This window comes from Lepidochelys kempii, chromosome 3 (assembly GCF_965140285.1).
Source record: "Lepidochelys kempii isolate rLepKem1 chromosome 3, rLepKem1.hap1, whole genome shotgun sequence".
Taxonomy (NCBI): domain Eukaryota; kingdom Metazoa; phylum Chordata; order Testudines; family Cheloniidae; genus Lepidochelys; species Lepidochelys kempii.
Window position 1 is genome coordinate 91188531 of NC_136382.1, and position 19740 is coordinate 91208270.

A 19740-nucleotide genomic window follows, 5' to 3' on the forward strand; every position below is an offset into this window, starting at 1 on the left:
GGTTTGGAGTGTGGGAGGGGCTCCAGATTGAGCTTGGCACAGGGGGTTGGCATGTAGGAGGGGATCAGCGTGTGAGCTCTGGGAGGGAGTTTGAATGCAAGAGGGAGCTCAGGGCTGGGCCAGGAGGTTGGGGTGCAGGGTGTGGACTCTGGGAGGGGGCTGAGGCAGGGGATTGGGGTGCAAGAGGGGGTGTGGGGTGTGAGCTCTGGGAGGGTTTTGTGATGTAGGAGGGGGATCAGGGCTCAGGCAGTGTGTTGGGGTGCAGGCTCTGGGAGGGGGCTAGGGCAGGGGATTGGGGTGTGGGCTCTGGGAGGGGGTGCAGGAGAGGAACCAGGGCTGGGGCCAGGGGATCAGGGCTGGGGTGCAGGAGTGGTTGCCGGTGTGTGCTTTGGGAGGAAGTTTGCTGGGGGGGGGGCTCAGGACAGGGGATTGGGGTGCGGGAGGGGTTTGGGGTGCGGGCTTCAGCCAGGTGCTGCTTACCTCTGGTTCACTAAGTCATAGGCCATTTTTAGCACATGCATTCACAAAGGAAGTGTTCTAACTAGAGCTGGCTAAAACTTGGAATTTCTGGTTTGACGAGAATTCTGACACTTGAACATGTGGTTTAGGTCCAATTCGAGGCTGCGTTGAAGCCACTGGCCCTGGAAGCCCATGCTCCCCAGCAACCCACCAGGCAGGTTTCGGACGCAAAAGTTTGTTAAACCGACCATGTTTCCATGAAACACGTTGGGTTTTACAAATTGGCATTTTCCACCAAACTCTGGAAATTTTCTGCCCAGTTCTAATCCTAGCTGCTGCTTCCTTTTCTTTTACTGCTGTGCATACCTGATTTTGCCTTATATGTTATAAGCCTAGGGCCAGCCTTAGTCTTTCTTAGGGGGCTTACACAATTTTTTTCCTCCCTGTCCTGTATATAACTGACTTCTGATCATGCCACCGTGCACAAGGCTGGCTTGAGAATGTTGTGGAGTGTCATTGAGAGTCATATTTGGGATGCTGTAAATAATCAATTCCTTTTATATCTATATATAAATAGACGGGATCTTTGGGGGACTGCAGGCAAAGTGTAGCCCACTGAATTTGTTCTGTGGCTGTGATTTCATGGATCCCAAAGGTCATGGCCTCCACCATTGCAGGCACATAGGGTTGAATAACCCTGATCTTTAGGAAAAATCTGTAACAAACTTTCATCCCTAATGATTGTTTTATGTTCTCAAGGCCTTTGTCACAAAGGAACAGCACTAGAAATTGAGTTTATTAACAAAACAAAAGGCTGAGATTAGCATTGCGCCTGATCCCAAATCAGCTGTGTAGGCTCCAAAGTCCTGGTTTATATACTAGACTCTTTTCTTCTACCAGCTTCTCTTTCCCTGAACTTTGATGCAGTTCTCTCTCGGTTACATAACCAAAAGTGACCAATCTTAATTTCCTTGCTTCATTCAGCAACGACTCCCTTCTGGATGGTTAATGGGTAGGGTTTGGTGTTCTTTAAAGGAAACTCCTCTACCACATGCTAATGACCACTATGCTGTTTTCACGGGCCTGGTCTTGGTAGGCAGAGGAAGATGGGTTATAGTCATGGTTGAGAGATTCCTTAAGGCTTCAACAGGGACACACACAACCTAATTTCCCCCTGCAGAGAGATGCTGACTTTAAATGTATGTAGTCTCTATGGGGCAAATGTTTTTTTCTTAATAGAAGTCTCTTTGCAAACTTACATACATCATCCTACTGGAGAGTAAGTATTACACATCCTCATAAATGAAGACTAATGGGTATAAACTATCTCCTAGTTTATGGGGCCATCTGTGGTTGAGGGGAGGCTGGAGACTGAGTTACTTCTTGGTACTCTTCCTATTTACTTTCAGTAGGAAAGAGCAGGGGACAGTTTCCCAGTCAAAGATATTTTCTCTATGGGAAAGGAGGAGGGTCCTGAAGAAAATAGAAGAGCTGCCAATAATTCCAGGTTGACCTGTCTGTCACAGGGAAATACTGTGCCAGCCAGTATCCTGGGACATTGTAGCTGGCAGCAGTAAAACTCCTATCTATTTCAATGGGAACGTGAAAGCTACCCCTTTTTATTTACAAAAAGAACAGGAGGACTTGTGGCACCTTAGAGACGAACCAATTTATTTGAGCATAAGCTTTCGTGAGCTACAGCTCACTTCATTGGCATCTGTAGCTCACGAAAGCTCATGCTCAAATAAATTGGTTCGTCTCTAAGGTGCCACAAGTCCTCCTTTTCTTTTTGTGAATACAGACTAGCACGGCTGCTACTCTGAAACCTTTTTATTTAAAGATTGTAAAATAAACTGGCATTGTCTACTTAAAAATCCCTTCAAAGCTTTCTTGTTTCAGCATGTTTTTAAGACAGAGAGAAAAAGATTCAGTGATTGGTATAAAAATAAATTGTTTCTGAATATGTGATACCATAAGTGGTGCTGGCGTGTTTCACTGTACTACTCATGCTACATGTTTTCTTTTAAGAACATGCATGCTTTTTGTTTTTAAGTTGCAGTCATAGCTAAAGTTTCCTGACCTGTGTGTATCTAGATAGGTTATCTTGCAGACTCTGCATAGATGCCTTGGATTGCCTTTAAATATTCCACTCTTTCCTTAATGGGGTTACTGCTGTTTAAAAATATTATACTTCAAAGGCCAAAGAGCATCAATTATCCACTTGAGGCTAAAATAATAAGAAATGTAAATGCCAGAGTTTTCACTGTACTTACAGGATTGGATTCTTGCTATTTTGTGTTACAGTAACTTCAGGTTTCAGACCCACAACGGTCTCAACCCAAACATCTGAAGTAAACATTTGTAATCATACTTCAAAAGAAGGAGTTTATGGTGAAATTCCTTAGTTATGATAAGACTGCCTATTCCCTATTTTATTTATGTCGTCTAAAGCTTTTGAAATCTTTTTTTTTTCTTTTCTGTGTTTAGGACCATACTGTGGCAATATGATGCCCGTTCCTAAAGAAATCATCTTGGATACTAATGAAGCAACTATTCGCTTTGAGAGTGGGTCCCATGTATCGGGACGGGGCTTTCTATTATCCTATGCCAGTAGTGATCATCCAGGTATAGTAATGAGTCCAAAAAGCAAATGTCCTTATGAATTAAAGAGAGAAAACTTGAGGGTACAGATGAACATGCTGCTAATATTCATAAAGCCCAATCTCTGGGTGCCCAGTATTACCAGGGAACTTACCTACTTTAACCATAATTTATTTATATTTTTTAATACAGTGTACACAAGTACTCCTGGGGGAATTCTGTGCCACTGCACATGGGCAGAATTTATGTCCCCTGCAAATTTCTTTGCTTTTCTGCTTTGACTTTCTGATGGGGAAGCAAAGGGAAGCCACAAAAGTGGTTGTGCGATCCTCCCCAGTAGTTTTGGGTACCCAGCAGCTGACAGAGAGGTAAATCGCTGTAGGGCAGGGTGCAGGACGGGGGAAGACCCAGCTGGTGGCTCCTATTCTGTGCTGGGCTCAGCTGCTAGTCCTGGCTGGGCTGGACAGGACAGGACTTCCTCTTCCCCTGCATGGCATCTGGGCCCAGATCAGACCCACCCCCAGATTTCTCCCCCAGCTATAGGAAGCTCTGCAAACTCCCCCCACCCCACTTCTTGCACCTATCACTCCTCAGCTGCAGGGGGACGGATCGCTGTACAGAGAGCTGCTCCCCCCACATCCACCCAACCCCCATGCATGCAGACCCCCTCACACCCAGACCCTCTCTGATGAGCCCCACTCCCCCTAAACCTGGACCACCCCAATGAGCCACCCGCACCCGAATCCCCACCCTACTGAGCCCCAACCAGCTGCACCTGGATCCCCACCCCACTGAGCCCCACTCCCCAAGCATCTGGACACTACCACCCCCTGAGCTCCCCACACCCAGACCCCTTCCTGCTGAGCCCCAGCCACCTTCACCTGGACCCCCTGCAGAGTCCCATTACTGTTGCACTCAAACCCCACCCTCCTTCCCCAACAAGCCCCTGTGCATCCAGATCCCCCTGCACCCAGATCACCACTGAGCTGCCCGCACCTAGATTGCCTGGCACAGAACCCTCTCAACCCACATCTGGATCCCCCCACACTAAGCCGCTCCACACTTGGATCTTGCTTTGCTGAGCCTGCGCACCCATGCCTGGTACAGAGGGGCAGGGCCCTGGGGTGTTTCTGGGCAGGCCCAGTCCTTGCACTGTTTTAGGGTTGAGTGCAGCCTCACCGATGAGTCCGTGACCTGGGGTGTGGGGGGAGCTGCACAGTGATCTCCCACCTCCATGTAGCCAGTGGCCTGTGCTCTCCAATGCCATGCTGGAGTCTCCACATTTATTTGACAAATAAAATTTGCAGAATTTTAAAATATTGTGTGCAGAATTTTTATTTTTTTGGCATGGAATTTTTAATTTTTTGGCGCAGAATGTCCTCAGGAGTAACACAAGGGACAGTTATAGAGTAGTAATGCATGCACCCAGAGCAGCCATCGAAGTCCTACATAGACTGTTTGCGGGATAGGGCTCATCTGAGCAGAAAATGAGCATGTTCTCATTAAAGTCCTATTAAAAGAGGGCTCAGGCTCAGATATTTACCACATGGTGATGATGTATCAGGTTGTTGAAGACTAACATTTAACACGAACACCTGATGATGTGATAGTCTCACTGTGCAGTTTACTTTTAATGGTAGCAGACAATCTGATTTATGTATGGAATCAGGGGTAAGAGGGGAAGGGAAGGTGTGAGGATATCATAGCTCTTTCATTCCAGCTAATAAAAATGTCAACTATCAAGATGTAAATGCATAAATAATATCTGGAGACTTTTTAAAATATAATTTCATGTTTAGGCAAGTTTTCTCTACACTTTTGTACTCTGCAGTCAGGAATAACTAGTTGTAATATTTTTAACAGATCTAATCACATGTTTGGAGAGAGCAAACCATCACGTGAAGAACGAATACAGGTAAATATGAGTGCAACGCTACGCTCTGCAGTTGTCTCGCTGTGTCTTGTTTGACCTGTTCATTGTTGTGTCTGGATAAAGTATCTTGTTTGCTGCTTGTAACATGCTGAAAAGCCTTGAAAAGCCTAGCATTTACCACAGGAATGTGTTTTCTTGAGACGTTCGTTCCTTTTCAGTATAATGCTGTAATTATGTGTGGCTTATTTGTGAGTAACAGAAGAGTCATCTCCCCAAGACTTCACTTTCCAGAACAAACAAGGGGATGCTGCTACAATGCTCAAACTATCTTGATTTGTGGCATAAGTGGGCAGTGCCAGGGTAAACTAAAAATACAGAGCTTAACCTTTGGAGGTGCTGAGAGCCCTGAACTTCCACTGATGCCACTGGGAGTTGAGGGCACTCAGAATCTTCCAGGATCATACCCAAGATATGTTAAAATTGTTTCTAGGTTAGTTTCTTGAGTCGGTGAACCTGGCAATAGATTTTGAAATCGTAATGGAACACAAGCCAATTTTTACTGTGCTCATGAACAATATTGAGCGCTTTTTTTTTTTTTTTTTTTTTGGAGTTGCTTGGAAAGTTTGTTACCTTATGTCGTAATATTTCCAGAACAAGCAGAACTAAAGAGAAAAAAATGCACTTAAATGATTACTATTTTGGCTCTTTGTGTGTCCTACTATATGCAGTAAGCTAATGAACTTGAATCTGAGAACAAATTTGCCTTTTAAAAACATGCTAATTTATGCTCAGCTAGAACACATTTCTAAAAATATTTCTTGGTTTGTTGGCATTTTGTGTGTGTGTGGCAGGCATTACAATCCATGTTTTAAACACGCTTCTATTCTTTTACTGCAGCAGATACTGTCCTGCTGGTTGCAGAGACATAGCAGGTGATATTTCTGGGAATATAGTGGAAGGATACAGAGATGTAAGTATGAAGGGTAAAGAATGGGCTTTAGAAAGATGGAATACAAAGGCAATTGCTAGGGTTGCCAGATCTCTGGTTTTCGACCGGAAAGTCTGGTTAAAAAGAGGACTTGACGGTGTCCGATCAGATCTACTGACCAGATACCCAAAGTCCGGTTACTGCAGGTGGGGGAGGCAGGAAGGCATCAGGTAATTACCCATGCCAGACCCTACTCGTCTGGAGCCGCCTCCTAACCTGCATTCAGCAACTGCAGCTCCTGACGCGGGGAGGGGGGAAGGAGAGGGGGAAAAGCAGTGAGTGATGGGGGAAGGTGGGAAGAGGAGCAAACGATGGGCTGGGCCTCGGGGGAAGAGGTGGGACAAGGGCGGGGCTTAGGGGGAAGAGGCACTCCTGCTTGAGTGTCCAGTTTTTAAACATTACAAAGTTGTCAACCCTAGAAAATTCATGGTTATTTAGCACAATAAGCAAAAATGTCATTCATTTTTAGCTCTATTAGTAATCCCATTTACTGGCACCTTTACTACTTACATATTACCAAACAAGCCAACCGCCCATTTATGAGCAAGAAACATGTAATGTCACTCAGAAAACCATGCACTGAAAAGATGCTTCTGGCTTCTAGCTACTGTGGTTTTTGTTCTCCCTCTCCCCTTCTTTATCCGCCAAGTGGTACTGGATGACATGTTAAACTATTCCTACAGTCTCAGGATTCCCTCTCTCTCTTTTGAGAATCCGTGCACCCCAAATTCCAGATCTCAGTTACTCCCTGAACAGTGCTATACCTGCTTATCACAGATCTTTCCATTTTTTTAAGTCTGTCCTCCTAGGGAAAAAATCAGTTCAGTTAGAACTGGATTTTGACACCAATGTCTACTTCATTTCAGAGTGATTTCCTGGGATTTTTCTCATGATTTAGTTGGGGATTGGTCCTGCTTAGAGCAGGGGGTTGGACTAGATGACCTCCTGAGGTCCCTTCCAATCCTGATATTCTAGATTCTATGATTCCTAAACCTGTCCCATTTATAATTACCAGTTTCTTAAATTATTGACTTTGTGGCACCTTAGCGACTTCAATGGATTGTGATCAGGCCTTATATTAATAGTGCTTTGTTTAAAGAAGAAAGTGGTCTGAATGGTTCACTTATGCCTGTGTTATACCACACCCTGCTTTGACCACCGACTGCCCCATGGTTCTAGAATATAATCCTTAGATTTTTATGACACCTTTCTAGTATCTCTAAGTTTATCCCGCTATAAAGTGATCATACTGCAGTACATATTTACATAAAGTTCCACTTTTCTTCATCACAAGTGGAGCAATAGTTGAGTTTTAAATGCCAGTGCATGTCCTCAAACTACTCACTGATTGTTCAGCCCCTCTGTCTTGGAGAATTACAGGGAAATTGGCTGAAATAACAAGGAAATTCTACCCACAACTTGTATCAAAGGGCACTCTGCATACCACACCTGATGATTAGAAATGAAAAGCAACAAACAGCATGGCCTCACTCAGGCCTTGCTTACACTCAGAAAAGTTTGCAGAATTTTCCCATCACTGCTAACAGTTGCTCAGTTTTAATGGTGGTAGCAACATTGGAAGCTGTAGTGTAGGCCAGCTGCTGGCATTTTAAGTACTGTGCCATCTAACTCTGATTAAAGTGCACATAGTTGACATGGTCCTTAAAATGCTAGTGGCAGCCAGTCTACGTTAGAGCTTCTAGTGTTGCTAAAAATGGTGAAACTGAACTATGTTATCAGCGATGGGAAACTTTTGCCAAAAATGTAGACAAGACCTTAGTTCTTCACCCTGCACAAAGTAATAGGTGTATCTGGCTTCCGCAGAATAAGTGAATCCATGAAGTAATTTTACATTAATTTTACCCAGCAAATAGCAGTGACCATATCTTTTTAAATGACTTTTGCTGGGGAGGGGCATGTGGGAGGGTTGTGTTAGATGGTGATTCTGGAGCACTTTCCCTACAAGCAAATCAGTATTTTTTTTTATTTACTTTTTTTTTAATAAGCATTTGATTTTTGGGAAGAGTTTTTTAAACAGAAAAAAAATACTGTACTTTCCTTCTTTATATTCACCTTAAATCTTCAGAGGATTTTATGATTTTGAAGATCTGTGACTTCTTATGAGAGAAGTAATGGTGGGTTGAGCTTGAAAGTTTTAGTAACTTGCCAAACTTAACCTTTTGTTTGAGTTCTGGTTTCTGCATTCCAGACCTCCTTATTGTGCAAATCAGCCATACACTCAGGTGTTGTTGCAGATGAGCTGGGTGGCCAGATCAATGTGATTCAGCAGAAAGGAGTAAGTCGATACAAAGGCATCCTGGCCAATGGCATCCTTTCACAGGAGTAAGTGTCACAGTAGTTTGTCTTTTTATTCTGTATTTGAAAGTAACCCTGGAGGCATAATTAACCCACCACATCAGAGAGGAAGCGTGTGGGACACTGTCAGCTCTTCTTCTTTCAGAAGGGAAAAAACTGGAAGTGTTTAAGTGTTTATCACTTAATAACAGGTTTCAGAGTAGCAGCCGTGTTAGTCTGTATTCGCAAAAAGAAAAGGAGTACTAGTGGCACCTTAGAGACTAACCAATTTATTTGAGCATAAGCTTTTCTTATCACTTAATAGTTGACCTTTGGAAGATAAATGTAATACACAATGTCATTTGATTTGCTGATACTTTAAGTAAAATGGCGTTAGTTTTGGGATACAGAGACATAGTATCTCAGGTCTTTGGTGCATTAATGACTAGAAATTTTAAATTATGCCACTCTTTCTCTCTCTTCACATATTTATCAAATCACCTGGTTTGCAAATACACAAAGTTTTTGGTGTTCTGCAGACAAAATCATACATTTAAGTAGTCAATATGTTAAAAAAGCAATGATAAACTAATGAAAAACCTCAAAAAAATTAAAATAATATGACTGAAGGAATGAATAGCAGTGCTGAGAAGTAGGGGAGTTAAATGAAAACTTTAAATACATTCACAAGCTTTTTGTAGCACTATTTTAGATCACTAGAGCTACCATTTATCTGCTGCCCCTAAATGTATTACAGTTGAGGCAAAAATAAAATCTTTTAAAATATCTAACTGTGCAGTGAGCACTTCCAGCAATTGTCTGTGTCACTCAGGAAGATTATTAATATTTTAAAATTTTAAATATCAGGAACATGGGTGAGGTATTTATTGGTGGGGAGGGAAGCCCTCTCTCCCAAGCATTCTAGCAAGCTGAGTGCCTGGGAGACTATTTCTTCTTTCACCTATAGTTTCCCACTCCCCCTAGTTTTTTTCCAAGCCCTCCTGACATCATGTGATCATCCAGTGAAACAAAGGTGAAATCTGTAGTCTGTTGAAGTTAATGGGAAAACTCCCGTGGACTAGGATTTCATCCAAAATGTATCAGGGTTATAAACTCCTATGCTTCTGGGCATAAATCAACCACTAACTGGCTGGGGACTGAAGATTAGAAGAAACTTCCCTCATGAGCATGTTATTTCGTAACTGTCCATTGTGAGGTATGCAACCCATCCCTTAAGTATCTGGTACTTGCTGCTGTTGGGATCAAGATACAGGATTAGATTGACCACTGGTCTGACCAGTGTGGCACGTCCGTGTACAACTAAATGGGGAGGTGAGAGGGGAATAATTTGATCTTATTTCAAAACATGAGTGAAGTGAGTGTTTGCCAGAAAGATAAAAGACAAAATTAGTAGGAAAAAACACTGTTTCTGTATTTTAAGTTTTTAAAAGGGTTTTGTAATATGTATTTCAAACACTGAATAGCTATTCTGTTCTCGCAACACACACGCTATAACTAAAACTCCTCAGAACTGTCAGCGCTGGAAAGGATAACTCTTTGGCACCTAAACAATAGTATTTTATGAGCTTCAAATACCCCTTTATTTAAAGGCTTTCTATACTTTTTTAAAATCTCATTTACAGTGGATTTCAGTATTAAAGATCTATTTCATTTAGTGACTCTAGCAGAAGTTGACCTCATCAAAAGCTACTTCTGCTTGTGTGCATTGAGCCCATAAATGTGGCTGTATTATAATTTGATGGTTAAGTTATGAATTGCTCATTTACCAGCTCCCCAGAACTGACCTTGGCGCACCTGGCTTCATTTTTTATGCTATGTTATCTGTGATTTGCAGTTTCCATGATCTAGACACATGTATTGTATAATGAAGATACAGTGGCCACAGCTCAGATTTATCAGGCATTTCTGACATCTTAAGTGCAAATGTATCAGCTTTTACTTTGTCACCCGAGCTGGCCTATGAGTAAGGCCCTTTGTCTTCAGTTTTTACAGAATTTCCCTCCCAAAATTCCCAGATTTTGAAAAGAGCAAGTGTAGTTGGGTTTTTAACCCGAATTTTGCAAGTGCTGGAATTCTCCAGCCCTGGCTCCATTCTCGAAGTCCCTGCTGGATGGCACAGCGTGCCTATGCAGAGAAGGGTAATTACCAGTTGGCAGTTACTGCTGCTGCATTGTGGAGGAGCAAGATGGGTCAGGAGCCAGGTTCCAGCAACCAAGACTGCTACAGCAACAGGCCCCACAGGAAACAGGGTTCCTATCACCCCCTGCCAACCCACTGCCTCTGGTGACTACCAGGTACCCTCCAATTCCACACCCAGAGGCTTTTCATGTTTGGTTTTCACAGATTTTTCACCCATTGCTAATTTTTTTTTTAAAATAAATGCTGATAAATTTCCAGGAAATGTTTAAACAAAATAAAAACCAAAAACAAAGGGCTCTTACCCGTGAGGGACTCTGGGCTTACATCTGCACATGAAAGTATTTTTCTGTCTTTGAAAATAGAGATAATTGTTTAGGAATTGTACAGATTAAGATTTGGATTACAACAGCATTGTTTACAAAATCTCCTCAAGGTGGACTCTATATTCAAAAGAGGACTTTAATAGTAAACGTAGTGCAACAGAGAATCTTTCTTTGCACAAGTATTGTCACAAGTGGATTCTTTTGTAGAGCTTTATAGCTCTCACTGTCTGCTCAACAGAACTCTTAAGATTAATAAGGAAATGGGGAGCTTTATAGTCGTGCCTTACTGACTGTTATGTTATGTGAGAAAGTGAATGTTATGTGTGAAATGTTACCTATCACAATATGGAAAAATGATGAATTACAGTAATTAGCCCATTTTTAATGACCCGCAAAATGTAAAAGCTTCTTAAACTTGAAAATATTTTAGAAATAGAGGCATCTATTTTAGACAGTTTCAGTGCCTTTCTTTGATGCAAAAAGAAAAAGACTTTGTAAGAGATACCTTTGTAAACATTGCTCTAGGAGTATTTATAATTCATTGATTTGACAGGCTTTGTGAGCCATGCTTTTGACAGTGGACCACTTTGTATTTAATAAATAAGCAAACATGCTTTTGCCTTAATATGCATTTGGAAGTAATGTAAAATTCTGACATAGAGCATACAGAGCCCATACGATAGCCTGTGAGAAATGCCCTAGAGGACTACCAGTTTCTCTTGCTGCTTTGACTCACCTGAACCCCCAAATAAATCAACTCCCTCTGTACAGTCTCTGTTTCTGAAAGTCATGGTTTTTCTGCAATCACCAATATTCCCTATCTAGAAAGTGGTGAAGGGAAGTGGTACTTCGACTGGTCTTCTCACGTGGCTACCCTTCCCTTCCTATTCCCAGTTTGCTACAGCTTGGTTCTCAAAATACTTAATTCTGTGGGCCACTATTAGCCCGCAAACTAGAGTTGAGGACAAACTATCCTGGATGACTGTGAAAAAGCAACCTGGAAGGGAGTTCTGTTGTCATTTCAGTACAGAAGTTGCTTTAAAGCATAATATACTGCCCAAGATTTTCCAAAGGGACTAGTGCAGACCTCAAACTGTGGGGTTCACCCCCCCAAAAGAGTGCAGAGGAACATTTTGGGGGAGGGCTGGGCATGGTCAGGGAGGGAGAGCCCCTGCTCCAGCCCAACTCTGTCCTCATTCCCTCTCTGCTCCCAGGCCAGCCTTTAGCTTCAGCTCCTCCCTCATCCCCAGTTCACCCCCAAGCTCTGCCTTCAGCCCAAGCTCCTCTGCTGAGTCAACTGTGCAGTAATGGAGGGGGAGCGCAGACAGATACTGGGGGGAGGGGAGGGGCAGGACAGGAAAAGTTTGGGCAACACTGAACTACTGATTTTTGGTTGCCTAACTGGCAAAATCTTTCAGGGAACAGATTTTTAGGAAGTCCAAGCACCCATCCCTCTGAACATCAGGCCCCTTTAAGGTGCATTTTGATGGGCACCCATAATTCGTTGTCACTTTTTAAAGCTTTGCTATTTTACTGTTCTGCACTATTATGTGAGGTTTTGTGGAGTGAGGCAGAATTATCTTTTGTTTAATGTCCTATATTAAAATAACTCCATGGGTGGGGGAAGTGGGGAGAGAAGACAACAAATTTGGCTCTGTCTTCAGAGACAAGAGACATTTTAAAAACTTTAGTTGAACTTGCTTATGGCAGAGCCATGTTATAACCAGATTAAAACCTCATTTTTTAGCCCTGATAGAGCATGAGTGTTTATTTTTAACCCGTTTGTGGTATCATTTGGCCACATTTAAAGACCAGACTAAAGTGTGATTCAGTTAAAACTAAGTTTAACTCACTGGGTCTGATTATCCTTGCACTTAAATTGGATTTACATCCGTGTAACTCCATTGATTTCAGTTGAGTTACTCTTGGTTTACATTCGTGTGAGAGGAAAATTGGGCTTATTGTTTGAGCAGTGCATGGTGGCTAGATACAGAGCTCCTGTTAACTCGGCATTTTGGCACTTTATGATGGTTTTGGTGGCTTTTCTGTTGCTTTGGTGGCTTTTCAGTAGCAGATGGGGAAATTGGGTTAGCATAAAAGTGCCCCAAAGTACCGTAGGTTCTGCGTAGTGGAGATGCTTAAGGGGAAATGTGTTTTGAGGATGATAGTCTGGGTTGGGGGAGGGGTGAATCATTTTAAAGAATTTCTATATGCCAGAACCTGTAAAGGATGGTCTAAGTTTTGTCATTATGAGACCATGGCAAAAACAGGAGTGCCCTGACAAGAGGTGGATGAATAGCAAGATGTTGAAGATTGTCTATCTGGTCTGAGAGATTGTTAGATACAGAATACTCTCACCCCAAAGTGAATATACTGATCTTGGTCTAGTTTGTATGAGCAGCTCCTGACATGTTCAATAACTCTTTCTGGTCATTCCCGCCACCCCTTTGTTTTCTTACAGTGGCTCACTCTCAGACAAGCGGTTTGTGTTTACCTCAAATGGTAAGAAAAATACCTTTATTTTAGATATTCAAGTCTTGCAATTTTTTTCCCTGTAAAAGCTAAAATAACCTGAAAAATGTGAAACTACATAGAACGTGGTGGCTTTGAGGAGAGTAACTTCCTGCCAGTGTATTACAACTATAGCTTGTGATTGGGGAAGAGACAAAGGAAAAGGACCTTGGAGTATTGGTTGATCATAGGATGACTATGAGCTGCCAATGTGATATGGCTGTGAAAAAAGCTAATGTCGTCTTGGGATGCATCAGGAGAGGTATTTCCAGTAGGGATAAGGAGGTTTTAGTACCGTTATATAAGGCACTGGTGAGACCTCACCTGGAATACTGTGTGCAGTTCTGGTCTCCCATGTTTAAGAAGGATGAATTCAAACTGGAACAGGTACAGAGAAGGGCTACTAGGATGATCCGAGGAATGGAAAACTTGTCTTATGAAAGGAGACTCAGGGAGCTTGGCTTGTTTAGCCTAATTAAAAGAAGGTTGAGGGGAGATATGATTGCTCTCTATAAATATATCAGAGGGATAAATACCAGAGAGGGAGAGGAATTATTTAAACTCAGTACCAATGTGGACACAAGAACAAATGGATATAAACTGGCCACTAGGAAATTTAGATTAGAAATTAGACGAAGGTTTCTAACCATCAGAGGAGTGAAGTTTTGGAATAGCCTTCCGAGGGAAGTAGTGGGGGCAAAAGATCTATCTTGCTTTAAGATTAAACTCGATAAGTTTATGGAGGAGATGGTATGATGGGATAACATGGTTTTGGTAATTAAATATTCATGGTAAATAGGCCCAATGGCCTGTGATGGGTTTTTAGATGCGGTAAGATCCAAGTTACCCGGGAAAGAATTTTCTGTAGTATCTGGCTGATGAATCTTGCCCATATGCTCAGGGTTTAGCTGATCGCCATATTTGGGGTCGGGAAGGAATTTTCCTCCAGGGCAGATTGGAAGGCCCTGGAGGTTTTTCGCCTTCCTCTATAGCATGGGGCACGGGTCACTTGCTGGAGGATTCTCTGCTCCTTGAGGTCTTCAAACTACAATTTGAGGACTTCAATAGCACAGATATAGGTGTGAGGTCTTTTTTAGGAGTGGTGGGTGAAATTCTGTGGCCTGCATTGTGCAGGAGGTCAGACTAGATGATCATAATGGTCCCTTCTGGCCTAAATATCTATGAATCTATGAAAGCCAGGAAGAACACAAATGCATGTGGTTGAGAAGCCATGATGTGATAATATTATATCTATGGTGCTGGTACATGAATGGAGTTCCACTTCCATTCTGAGGGAGGTGGGACTGAGACTGGGTGAAGGAGTGGGAACATAGTAATCTGATACTGGATTGCCTGCTGCAAACATTATGCCTAACGGATGGCAGCACAGGAGGGAGAAACAGCAGGAAGGAGAATTATATGAGCTGGTTGTTGTGGGTGGCCTTGGTGGGATATGCTGGGAAAATGCAAGTTGACTCTTCCATCTCTCTCTGTATCGGAATTCCTTCTAGGTTGCAATAAATCCTTGAGTCTGGAAGATGGATTCATCCCCAACAGCCATATTACAGCATCGTCCTCTTGGGAAGAGACCAGTGAAATTGGGGAAAGTGTTCAGTGGTCTCCTGACAAGGCCTGGCTTCAAGTCCAAGGGATTTCATGGGCTTCCAACCATAGCAGCCACCGGGAGTGGTTGGAAATAGACTTGGGAGAGAAAAAGAGAATAACGGGTAAGTTACCTACTGAATAACATGGCTGGTTCCCAAGCCAGAGGCATAAGTTCTGCTTTGAGTGATGTCCCTGTGGACGCTCCATTTTAGGTGTTGGTGTATCCCTGCGCTTTTAATGAGAGATTTATGGTAGCAGTGCCCGGTTGGGTCTCACATGCGCAGTCCCCATCTCGCACCGCTTCAGGCGGTTCACTAGCACTGTGCAACCAACCCTTCCTCAGTTCTTTCTCTACCACCTTTGGCTATGAGTCAGATGGACTATAATCTGTGAAATCCATTGCCATTTTGGGGTCGGTAATCTTTTAAAATTCCATGGCATGTATTTATATAAAGAGCATCTCGAAAGTTTCCTAACCATATAATTTAAATCTGTCTTGTGAAATCTCTTCCTGCATTGGTGCTGGAGTTCTTTATAAATACACCTTGCATGTAACAACACTGATTGGTTGACTGTGTAGCCTGGTATTAATCTAAGCTTTAAAGTACACCTTTCACAAAAAACAAGTTCTTTATTTAGGTGGTTACTTAGAGTTAATTAAGAAGGTGAAACACACACAGAAACTTTAAGCTTTAGTTAATACAGATATTATTGAAACCGTAGAAAAATCAATACACGTTAAGTAGAAGAATAAGATTAAGTACAGTAAAGTGCATTACTTATAATCTTACATTGTGCATACTTGCAATCTTATGGAGACCATTAGAACCAAAGATAGAAGAAACAGTGGAGCACACTACAAGAGGAAATTGCTGGGCCAGGCTTCCTGCCTGACTGCCCATGCCATTATCCCAGTGTCCCAATAGAGATGGGTTTGACAACCCTTTCAGCGCCTTTTTTCATTCCATCCACATACATCTGGGACCATATCTGATCAAGTCTCAGATCCCTATTTATATTTGGTATTCCAGGAGACCAATTTTAGGGTTCTGGTTGTTCATGTGTGGTATTCTGGTTGACCATAATTACATTTCTGACAGTTAACCCAATCATTCATGTCAGTCACAGAATCATAGAATATCAGGGTGGCAGGGACCTCAGGAGGTCATCTAGTCCAACTCACTGCTCAAAGCAGGACCAATCCCCAACTAAAGTATTCCAGCCAGGGCTTTGTCAAGCCTGACCTTAAAAAACTTCAAAGGAAGGAGATTCCATCACCTCCCTAGGTAAGGCATTCCAGTGCTTCACCACCCTCCTAGTGAAAAAGTTTTTCCTAATATCCAACCTAAACCTCCCCCACTGCAACTTGAGACCATTATTCCTTGTTCTGTCATTGCTACTACTGAGAACAGTCTAGAGCCATCCTCTTTGGAATCCCCTTTCAGGTAGTTGAAAGCAGCTATCAAATCCCCCCTCATTCTTCTCTCCCTCAGACTAAACAATCCCAGTGCCCTCAGCCTCTCCTCATAAGTCGTGTTCCAGTCCCCTAATCATTTTTGTTGCCCTCCACTGGACATTTTCCAATTTTTTCACATCCTTCTTGTAGTGTGGGGCCCAAAACTGGACACAGTACTCCAGATGAGGCCTCACCAATGTCGAACAGAGGGGAATGATCACGTCCCTCAATCTGCTGGCAATGCCCCTGCTTATACAGCCCAAAATGCCATTGGCCTTCTTGGCAACAAGGGCATACTGTTGACTCCATATCCAGCTTCTCGTCCACCGTCACCCCTAGGTCCTTTTCTGCAGAACTGCTGCCGAGCCATTCGGTCCCTAGTCTGTAGCGGTGCATGGGATTCTTCCGTCCTAAGTGCAGGACTCTGCACTTGTCCTTGTTGAACCTCATCAGATTTCTTTTGGCCCAATCCTCTCATTTGTCTAGGTCCCTCTGTATCCTATCCCTACCTGCCAGCGTATCTACCTCTCTTCCCAGTTTAGTGTCATCTGCAAACTTGCTGAGGGTGCAGTCCATGCCATCCTCCAGATCATTAATGAAGATATTGAACAAAACCAGCCCGAAGACCGACCCTTGGGGCACTCCACTTGATACCGGCTGCCAACTAGACGTGGAGCCATTGATCACTACCCGTTGAGCCCGACAATCTAGCCAGCTTTCTATCCACCTTATAGTCCATTCATCCAGCTCATACTTCTTTAACTTGCTGGCAAGAATGCTGTGGGAGACTGTGTCAAAAGCTTTGCTAGAGTCAAGGAACACCTCCACTGCTTTCCCCTCATCCACAGAGCCAGTTATCTCATCGTAGAAGGCAATTAGATTCAGAATTGATTTCTTGAGGACCTGCTTCGTGATTTTTCCAGGGACTGAGGTGAGGCTGACTGGCCTGTAGTTCCCCAGATCCTCCTTCTTCCCTTTTTTAAAGATTGGCACTACATTAGCCTTTTTCCAGTCTTCCGGGACTTCCCCCGATCGCCATGAGTTTTCAAAGATAATGGCCAATGGCTCTGCAATCACATCCGCCAACTCCTTTAGCACTCTCGGATGCAGCGCATCCGGCCCCGTGGACTTGTGCTCGTCCAGTTTTTCTAAATAGTCCCGAACCACTTCTTTCTCCACAGAGGGCTGGTCACCTCCTCCCCATGCTGTGCTGCTCAGTGCAGCAGTCTGGGAGCTGACCTTGTTTGTGAAGACCGAGGCAAAAAAAGCATTGAGTACGTTAGCATTTTCCACATCCTCTGTCACTAAGTTGCCTCCCTCATTTAGTAAGGGGCCTGCACTTTCCTTGACTTTCTTCTTGTTGCTAACATACCTGAAGAAACCGTTCTTGTTACTCTTAACATCTCTTGCTAGCTGCAACTCTAGGTGTGATTTGGCCTTCCTGATTTCACTCCTGCATCCCCGAGCAATATTTTTATACTCTTCCCTGGTCATTTGTCCAGTCTTCCGCTTCTTGTAAGCTTCTTTTTTGTGTTTAAGATCAGCAAGGATTTCACTGTTAAGCCAAGCTTGTCACCTGCCATATTTACTATTCTTTCTACACATTGGGATGGTTTGTCCCTGTAACCTCAATAAGGATTCTTTAAAATACAGCCAGCTCTCCTGGACTCCTTTCCCTCTCATATTATTCTCCCAGGGGATCCTGCCCATCAGTTCCCTGAGGTTGTCAAAGTCTGCTTTTCTGAAGTCCAGGGTCCGTATTCTGCTGCTCTCCTTTCTACCCTGTGTCAGGATCCTGAACTCGACCATCTCATGGTCACTGCCTCCCAGGTTCCCATCCACTTTTGCTTCCCCTACTAATTCTTCCCGGTTTGTGAGCAGCAGGTCAAGAAGGGCTCTGCCCCTAGTTGGTTCCTCCAGCACTTGCACCAGGAAATTGTCCCCTACACTTCCTGGATTGTCTGTGCACCGCTGTATTGCTCTCCCAGCAGATATCAGGGTGATTGAAGTCTCCCATGAGAACCAGGGCCTGCGATCTAGTAACTTCCGTTTGTTGCCGGAAGAAAGCCTCGTCCACCTCTCCACCTGGGCTGGTGGTCTATAGCAGACTCCCACCACGACATCACCCTTGTTGCTCACACTTCTAAACTTAATTCAGAAACTCTCAAGTTTTTCTGCAGTTTCATACCAGAGCTCTGAACAGTCATACTGCTCTCTTACATACAATGCAACTCCCCCACCTTTTCTGCCCTGCCTGTCCTTCCTGAACAGTTTATATCCATCCATGACAGTACTCCAGTCATGTGAGTTATCCCACCAAGTCTCGGTTATTCCAGTCACATCGTAATTCCTTGACTGTGCCAGGACTTCCAGTTCAACCTGCTTGTTTCCCAGGCTTCTTGCATTTGTGTATAGGTACTTGAGATAACTCGCTGATCGTCCCTTTTCCTCAGTAAGAGGCAGGAGCCCTCCCCTCTCGCGCTCTCCTGCTCATGCTTCCTCCCAGTATCCCACGTCCCAACTTACCTCAGGGCTTTGATCTCCTTCCGCCGATGAACCTAGTTTAAAGCCCTCCTCACTAGGTTAGCCAGGCTGCTTGCGAAGATGCTCTTCCCTCTCTTCGTTATGTGGGGCCCGTCTCTGCCTAGCACTTCTCCTTCTTGGAATGCCATCCCATGGTCAAAGAATCCAAAGCCTTCTCTCCAGTACCACCTGCGTAGCCATTTGTTGACTTCCACGATTCGACGGTCTATACCCAGGCCTTTTCCTTCCACGGGGAGGATGGACGAGAACACCACTTGTGCCTCAAACTCCTTTATCCTTCTTCCCAGAGCCATATAGTCTGCAGTGATCCTCTCAAGGTCATTCTTGGCAGTATCATTGGTGCCCACGTGGAGAAGCAGGAAGGGGTAGCGATCTGAGGGCTTGATGAGTCTCGGCAGTCTCTCCGTCACATTGTGAATCCTAGCTCTTGGCAAGCAGCAGACTTCTTGGTTTTCCCGGTCGGGGCGGCAGATAGATGACTCAGTCCCCCGAGGAGAGAGTCCCTGAGCACCATCACCCGCCTCCTTCTCTTGGGAGCGGGGGTCGTGGAACCCCCATCCGTAGGACAGTGCATCTCATGCCTTCCAATCGGCGGAGTCTCCTTCTGTTCCCTTCCCTCAGATGTATCATCTGGTCCACTTTCCGCATTAGTATCTGTGGAGAGAACATGAAAACGGTTACTTACCTGTATCTGCGTTGCTGGTACGTGGACACTCCCCTTTCTTCTTCTGGAGATCACATGCTGCCAAATTTCTTCACCGTCCTCCTGTCCCCACTGCGCAGCCTGCTCTGAATCTTCAGAATGTCGTGTCCGTAGAAGCATATCCTGACGTCTGTCCAGGAAATCTTCAGTTTCTCTTGTGCAACGCAGGGTCGATAGTTGTTTCTCCAGACCTTGAACCTTCTCTTCCAATAAGGAGACCAG

At 43.9% G+C, this 19740-nt stretch overlaps 1 protein-coding gene across 2 annotated transcripts in view; it reads left to right on the plus strand.

Annotated features, from left to right (window-relative positions):
* Positions 1 to 19740, plus strand: part of DCBLD1 (discoidin, CUB and LCCL domain containing 1) — an 89702-nt gene that overhangs the window by 53076 nt on the left and 16886 nt on the right. The window contains exons 3-8 of one of the 2 annotated variants that reach the window (XM_073337138.2): positions 2947 to 3084; positions 4924 to 4975; positions 5831 to 5903; positions 8131 to 8264; positions 13161 to 13201; positions 14722 to 14937. In XM_073337138.2, coding sequence (XP_073193239.1) covers positions 2947 to 3084; positions 4924 to 4975; positions 5831 to 5903; positions 8131 to 8264; positions 13161 to 13201; positions 14722 to 14937 — 654 coding nt within the window. The remainder of the gene's footprint in view (positions 1 to 2946; positions 3085 to 4923; positions 4976 to 5830; positions 5904 to 8130; positions 8265 to 13160; positions 13202 to 14721; positions 14938 to 19740) is intronic. The other variant, XM_073337139.2, reaches the window with a different exon arrangement.